General features: G+C 45.3%; 1 protein-coding gene across 1 annotated transcript; it reads left to right on the forward strand.

Moving 5' to 3' along the window:
- Positions 1–433: 433 nt before the first annotated feature.
- On the forward strand, positions 434–1549 carry LOC133036185 (uncharacterized). The gene is made up of 2 exons (XM_061112694.1): positions 434–604; positions 677–1549. Exons 1-2 carry the CDS (start codon positions 434–436, stop codon positions 1547–1549), a joined length of 1044 nt encoding a protein of 347 aa, XP_060968677.1.
- Positions 1550–8557: the final 7008 nt, after the last annotated feature.

An 8557-nucleotide genomic window follows, 5' to 3' on the forward strand; every position in this document is an offset into this window, starting at 1 on the left:
CGAATTAAAGAATATGTTCCAAGGCATGACCGATTAGAGAAATAATGATCTTGAGTTGGACCGAGCACGTGGAACCCCTTTCTCCCCCGAGATCAATCTCCTGACACTGCCCCACAAATTTAAAATGCCAACTTGGAAGATGTACACTGGAAAAGAAGATCCTCTTTCGCACTTCAAGTATTTCGAGATGCAAATGGATCGGCAGGGAGTACGAGGAGACGTATGTTGCAAAATTTTTCCTGCCACCCTCTCAGAAGCCACCCAGTAATGGTACTTCAAGCTGGCACCTGGAAAGTTCAATTCATGGAAAGCTTTCTCCTTGGAATTCCATGCACAATTTTCCTCCTCTCGCCAACTTCTGTTGCACCTTGGAGACCTGGTTGAAGTCAAGCAAAGACCAGGCGAGCCTCTCTGAGCCTACATACACAGATTCATGACGGAGGCAGCTAAGATTTCACGAGTAACCGAAGATAGAAAGTTGTCCGCGATACTGGGGGGCATTGAAGTCATTGGTGAGCTTTGGAAGGACATAAGGAAGAACGGTCCGGTAGACTTGATGAGTGATTTTCTTGACCGTGCTGAAGGCTTTATCACACTTGAAGAGGTTATTTAGCGAGCAGATTGTGAGCTAAAACCTAGCAAGTCAAAAGCTCCTTCCACTGGGACATCTGTCTAGCTCCCCCATTACCCGAGCAATTCAAGTTCAAATGGTAAACGTTCCAGCAACAATAATAGGCAAGGGAATGGGAAAAAGGGAAAGTTTACCAGTAAAACCGAAAAAGCTCCCCGGGAGAATCAAGCTAAGTATACTGCATTTACCATCTTGACCGAGGATATAGAAAGTGTTTACATGGCCACTCAGCCGCTAGCCTCGTATAAGAAGCCCGCGCCCATGAAAAAAGATGTCAGCAAGAGAGACATGACCAAGTTTTGTAAATTTCATGGATACTACGGCCACGACACCAATGAATGCAACAATCTGAAGCGCGAAATTGAATTCTTGATAAGGAAAAATAACCCACATGTACAGAAGTATGTCATGGCCGATCAGAATCAGAGGGGTGATAATAACCAAGACTTGCTACCTCCACCAGTAGATGGACATCTACAAGTCATCATTGGAGGCCCGCACATAGCTGGAGATTCGGGCAAAGCTCAGGAGAGTTATGCCCGAACAGCACAATACGAGCAAGAAGAAGTGATCCTGGCCATAGAAGAAAGGAAGCCCAAAATCCCACGGGCAGGAGATCCCACCATAACATTCAACAACGAAGATGCTGTCAAAATCAGGTTTCCGCACAACGACCGGTTGGTCGTAGAGGTCCAGATAGCCAACAAGATTGTGGCTAGAACCATGATAGATAATGGATCCTCTTCCAACATCTTATTCCAGACTGCCTATGAAAAGATGGGGATCCAGCTCAAAGATCTAACCCCCTGCCTCATGCCTGCATATGGTTTCTCCGGCCAAGGAGTCACACCTCTAGGGCAAATTCGCCTACCCCTCACTGTTGGACAAGCTCCGATGAGCATAACTATAATGGCATAATTTCTGGTATTGGACGTTCCATCAGGCTTTAACGTCATGCTAGGACGACCAGCCTTGTATGACTTAAAGGTTGTTACGTTGATATTCCATTCATGCCTGAAGTTTCCAACAAAGAATGGGGTAGGGTGTCTGAGAGGAAACCAGCAGATTGCTCGGGAATGTTATAATTTTGCAGTGGCTAAGGCTAAGAAGGAAGTATCCTCTAGCCAAAGCACGGACAAGGGAAAAAACATTTCTAAGTAGGGAACTTCCCATGGTGGGAATGAAGATGTGGATCCTCGACTTGGGGACCCAAGCAGCAATGTTGGACGTGTGGAAGAATTAGAAGTGATCGAGATCGATCCAGATATCCCAGCCAGGAAGCTAAAAATCGGAAAAGGTTTGTTGCTCAAAGTAAAATCAGCATTGATAAAATTTGTGAGAGAAAACCTGGACGTTTTTGCCTGGTCACATGAGGATATGGTCGGAATTGATCCTTCTATAATTTTGCACGTCCTAAATATTGATCCCAACTTCTGACCAGTTCAACAAAAACGAAGGTTGTTGGACAAGGAGTGAGCTCTAGCCCTGATAGAAGAGGTAGAGAAGCTACGCAACAATAATTTCATAATCGAAGCTTTCTACCCAGGTTTGGTTGCAAATCCCATACTGGTACCTAAGTCGAACAAGAAATGGCGAGTGTGTATTGATTTCACGGACCTTAACAAAGCATGCCCCAAAGACTGTTTTCCACTTCCAAGAATCGATCACCTCGTGGACACAACAGCCGGACATGAAATACTAAGCTTCATGGATGCTTATTCGGGGTACAATCAAATCCAAATGCATCCACCAAACAAAGAGCATACAAGTTTTCGAATAGATATGGGTCTATATTGCTAAAAAGTATCGTCGTTTGGTCTAAAAAACGCTGGAGCCACATACCAAAGATTAGTAAACAAGATGTTTAAAGACCAGATTGGACGAAACATGGAAGTATATGTGGATGACATGCTCGTCAAATCCAGGAAGGCTGGGGGGCACATAGATGACCTAGACGAATGCTTCAAAGTCCTCAAGAAGTATAACATGAAACTAAATCCCTTAAAGTGCTCCTTTAGAGTCAGCTCGGGAAAGTTTCTAGGCTTCATTGTCAATGCTCGAGGAATTGAAGCCAATCCAGAGAAGATTCAAGCCCTCCTAGATATGAAATCGCCAACAAGAACCAAGGAAGTTCAAAGTTTGACTAGTCAGATCGCCGCACTCAGCAGATTTGTGTCAGAATCAACAGACAAGTGTGTTCTGTTTTTCAACATCCTGCGAGGAAATAAGCAATTCGAGTGGACGGAAGAATGTGAAAAAGCTTTTCAAGAGGTAAAAATGCAACTCGCAAAGCCTCCCGTACTCTCGAAACCTCTAGACGGAGAAGAGCTTGGGATATACTTAGCTGTTACAGAGCATGCTGTGAGAGCCGTGCTGATCAGTGAAGAAAGCAGCATACAACACCCAGTCTATTACATTAGTAAAAGACTCATTGAAGCCAAAGGCCAGTACCCATTGATAGAGAAACTCGCTTACTGCCTGATTCTAGCAACAAGAAAGTTAAGGCCTTATTTTCAAGCTCACCCTGTTTAGGTGTACACTGATCAACCATTACACCAAATATTGCAAAAACCAGACACTTTTGGACGGTTACTCAAGTGGGCAGTGGAGTTGGGTTAGTACGTGATTACTTTCCAACCCTCAACAGCAATCAAAGGCCAGGCCTTAGCAGATTTTGTGGTTGAATGAACATGCAAAGAAGAAAGCACACCGGAAAGCAACCCCGAGCCAGTACAAAATCCTCAGTCGAGTAACAGTGAAGAAAGGCCGACTTGGAAACTACATGTGGACGGGTCGGCCACAGATCAATTGTCTGGTGCAGGAATCGCCCTTGTCACACCTGGGGGCGGCACCTATACGCTGCAGTCAAGTTCACATTCAAGGCATCCAATAACGAAGTCGAATATGAAGCTTTGATCGCTGGCCTAAAACTAGCTTGGGAGATGAGAGGCGAACACATCAACATCTGTAGTGATTCACAACTGGTGGTAAATCACGTATTTGGAGAATACGAGTCTCGGGGAGATAAGATGATAGCATATCTGAGCAAAATACATGACCTACTTGCACAATTCAAAAGCTACGGTCTCAGACAAATTCCAAGGGAAGAAAACACAACTGCAGACGCGTTAGCTCGATTGGCAAGTAGTAATGCAAATGATAGAGCGAACTTGGTTATTATCCAATTCCTCGAAGAGCTTAGCATTACTGGCACGAAAGAGATCAAAATGATTGATACTTCCCCAAACTGGATGACACCAATAGCGGCCTACCTCAACACTGGAGAACTCCCAGATAATCGGAATGAAGCTCAAAAGATGAGAAGGAAGGCTGCACATTATATCATAGTAGAGGGAATTATGTACAGAAGAGGATTCTCTCTGCCATTGCTCATATGTGTTACTCAAGAAGAAGCTGCACGTCATTTATTTGAGGTGCATGATGGATTCTGTGGAAATCATGCCGCTGGGCAAAGTTTATCTAAGAAAATTCTAAGGCAAGGTTATTTATGGCCGACAATGATTGAAGATTCAAAGGCCTACGTTAAGAAATGTGAGAAATGCCAGAGATTTTTGAAGATACCTCGAGCTCCGCCTAATGAGTTAACTCAGATGCAAAGTCCGTGGCCTTTTTTCATCTCAGGAATTGATCCGATCGGACAATTACCCAAAGGCAAGGGAGGAGTGCAGTACGCAGTGGTAGCGGTTGATTACTTCACTAAGTGGACGGAAGCCGAACCACTCGCAAACATTACATCTGTTATCCCAAATTTTACACTCTCACGTGGCATCACGAGAATGGTAACACGCGGAGTCCACTTGGAGCATCTGCTCGAAACGATAGACCGAGCAGGAGGCCTCGCTGGCACATCCAGAATGAGATATTCAACGAGCCGTGCAGGGCAATCAACACTTAGCAAATTTAGCTTTCGCATCGTGAGTCATCAGCTCAATCCCTACAACTCAGGGATCAACTTACGTGGATATCGCATACACACGATCCCACTATTAGTGTACTGAGCCTCAATCCCACGATCCTTGCATTCAGCATTGATCACACGATCTTTCTGTTTATGCACATTGTAACGAGAGAGGAAACTCTTCCTCCTCAAGTTTTCCAGCCCTATAAATAGTGAGGAATGTTCACTGGGCAAGGGACCGAGAAATTATAAGCCGATACGCAGCTAAGCTAAGGCTATACTATTATCTAAGAATTATATATTCAGAGATATTGTTGTAAGAGCTATAAGAAAAGGAATCTTCTTCCTTGTTCTTAAGTCAATACAAATAACGAGGATTAGGCTATTACCGAACTGCTCAGGGTTGAACCTCTATAAAATTCCTATGTCTTATTATTGCTTTATTATATATATCCATTACGACATATCGTTTATCGCTTATCAAAAAGACTCAGTGTCGTTGGCTAAAAGCGAAGTCAACATTTTGGTGCTTTCATTGACAGGAGAATCGTAGATTGCTCTTTTCGACATTCAACACGATGGTGCAAACTCGTAGAGGCCTGTATGACCCAGCAAATTCACAGACGCTGGATTTGACATTGCAGGACCCAGGGAGTTCAAGGGTTTCGCCCGCTGTCAATCCTGGAGAGACGGGAAGCGTGGTGAATGGTGAGACAGCTCCTGTTACTGAAACTGCGCCTGGTGTGCAAGAGACTGGGAATAACACTTCCGCACACAGCCAGGGCATTCGTAACACGACTATTCCGCAAGAATCAACGCCCAAACAACCATCAGAGACGCAACCGAATTGCAAACTCTCCGTGCTGCGCTCGGGCTCATGCAGGGTCATAGCAACACTCTGCATCACGATCAGGATGAACTGCGTGCCGCAGTAAATCTCGCATTTGATGAGCAGAGGAGAGACAAAGAGATGGAGGCATTAAGGGCTCACCATGCAGAGATCGAAGATCGTAGTCGGCAAGCTACCGTGCTGATACGAAGAGCCTACCAGACTGTAGGCCAGCAAACGCCAAACGTCATTCCCCTGGGAGAAACGGAGGATGACCCGACGATGAATGCCTCCCAGACAACCAATGGTCAGCCGTCCAATCCTCGGTCACGAGTTCCACTCGTGGGCCAAGAGGTAGGCAGGCAGACCTTGTTCGGGAATTCATCAGGAGGAGCCATACCTGACGGATCCAATCAGAATCATGGAGTCATTCCTCCTATCAACCAAGTGAATCAATCGGTCGATAGGCTGGGAACGACCCATGACCTAAGGGATGATCTAAATAGAAGAAGGGGAACAGACGAGCAGAATACTACAACGATCGTGCAGCTCAGAGCCCATACTCAGATCCCCACTCAGAAAGACGCTGACGTAATCCAAACTGACCAAAATGCCAATCAAGTCAGCCCAGCCGTACAGGCCCAGCTTGACGAGTTGAAGAATATGTTTCATGGCATGGCCGGACAGCATAACAATGATCTTGAGTTAGACCGTGCTCGTGGAACTCCCTTCTCACCAGAGATCAATCTCCTGCCACTGCCCCACAAGTTCAAAATGCCAACATAGAAAATGTATACCGGGAGAGAAGATCCTCTTTCCCATCTCAAGTATTTTGAGATGCAAATGAATTTACGAGGAGTACGAGGAGACGTATGCTGTAGAATCTTCCCCGCCACTCTGTCGGAAGCCGCACAGGAATGGTATTTCAAGTTGGCTCCTGGTAAGTTTAGTTCATGGAAAACCTTCTCTTCGGAATTCTATGCACAATTCTCTTCCTCACGTCAGTTCCCATTGCATCTGGGAGATTTGGTCGAAGTAAAGCATCGACCAGGCGACCCACTCCGGGCATATATCAGTAGATTCATGACAGAAGCGACCAAAGTATCGCGGGTAACTGAGGATGGAAAGTTATCTGCGATACTGGGGGGCATTGAAGTCCTTGGTGAACTATGGAAGGATATAAGGAAGAATGCACCGGTCGACTCAATGAGTGATTTCCTAGACCGAGCTGAAGGCTTCATCAAGCTCGAAGAAGCCATTCAACGAGCAGAAGGTGAGCAAAAGCCGGGCAAAACAAAGGCTGCTTCCACTGGAACATCCGCCCAACTTCCCAATTATTCCAGCAATTCAAGTGGCAAGCGTTCAAGTAACAACCACAAGCAAGGATACGGGAAGAAAGGAAAATTCACCGAGAAATTTAGACAGACTCCCCGTGATCATGCAAAACACACTGCATTCACTATTTTAACTGAAGATATAGAGAGTGTGTATATGGAAACTCAGTCGTTAATTCCGTACAAGAAGCCCAGGCCCATGAAGAAAGATACCAACAAAAGGGACATGATGAAGTTTTGTCGGTTCCACGAAGACTACAGCCACGACACCAACGAATGCTAAAACCTGAAGCGGGAAATAGAATATCTGATCAAGAAAAACAACCCGCACTTACAGAAGTATGTCAAGGCCAACCAAGGTCAGAAGAACCAGGATCTGTTACCTCCATCGATAGATGGACACTTGCAAGTCATTATTGGAGGCCCACACATCGCTGGAGATACGGGAAAAGCTCGAGAGAGATATGCCCGAGCAGCTCAGTACGAGCAAGAAGAAGTCATCCTAGCCGTGGAAGAAAGGAAGCCCAAAGTTCCACGAGCAGGAGAGCAAACCATAACCTTCAACGATAAAGATGCTGTCCAGATCAGATTCTCGCACAATGACCCGCTGGTCGTGGAAGTCCAGATAGCAAACAAAATGGTGGCTAAGACCATGATTGATAATGGAGCTTCTTCAAAAATTTTGTTCAAGACTGCTTACGAGAAGATGGGGCTCCAGCTCAAGGATCTGACTCCATGCCTCCAGCCTGTCTATGGTTTCTCCAGTTAAGGAGTTGCACCTCCAGGACAAATCCGGCTACCCCTCACAATTGGACAAGGTCTGACGAGCATAACTATCATGGAACAGTTCGTAATATTGGATGTTCCTTCAGCCTTTAACGTAATGCTTGGCCGACCAGCCTTGTATGACTTAAAAGCAGTCACATCAATATTTCACTCGTGCCTGAAGTTCCTAACCAAAAATGGGGTAGGGTGTCTTAGAGGGAATCAGCAATCTGCTCGGGAATGTTATAACCTTGCAGTGGCCAAGGCTAAGAAGGAAATATCCTCCAGCCAGAGCCCAGACAGGGGAAGAAACATTCCTAAGTAGGAAACTTCCCAAGGCGAGGATGAAGATGTGGATCCTCTACTAGGGGACCCAAGCAGCAATGTTGGACCTGTGAAGAGTTAGAAGAGATCGAGATCGATCCAGCTATCCCAGCTAGAAAGCTAAAAATTAGAAAGGGTTTGTTGCTCGAAGTAAAATCAGAGTTGATAAAATTTCTAAGAGCAAACATAGATTTTTTTGCCTGGTCACATGCGGATATGGTTGGAATCGACCCTTCTATTATTTCACACGTCCTGAATATTGAAGAAAAACTGACCTGGAAGCTACATGTGGATGGGTCGGCAACAGATCAACTATCTGGTGTAGGAATTGCCCTTGTCACACCTGGGGGCAACACCTGCATGTTGCAGTCAAATTCGGATTCAAAGCCTCTAAAAACGAAGCTGAATATGAAGCCCTAATCGCTGGACTTAAACTAGAGAAGGAAATGAAGGCCGAACACATTGACATCTGCAGTGATTCACAGCTGGTGGTAAATCATGTATCCGGCAAATACGAGGCTCGGGGAGAAAAAATGATAGCAAATCTGAGCAAAATACATGATCAACTCGCACCATTCAAAAGCTACAGTCTTAGACAAATTCCAAAAGAAGAAAATACAACGGCAAATGCGTTAGCTCGATTGGCGAGCAGGAATTTAAGTGACAATGAAAACCTGGTCCCTATCCAGTTCCTTGGAGAGCCTAGCATCACTAGCACGGAAGAAATCGAAATGATCGACACATCTCCAAACTGG

Source organism: Cannabis sativa, chromosome 3, assembly GCF_029168945.1.
Source record: "Cannabis sativa cultivar Pink pepper isolate KNU-18-1 chromosome 3, ASM2916894v1, whole genome shotgun sequence".
NCBI classification, from domain to species: Eukaryota; Viridiplantae; Streptophyta; class Magnoliopsida; order Rosales; family Cannabaceae; genus Cannabis; species Cannabis sativa.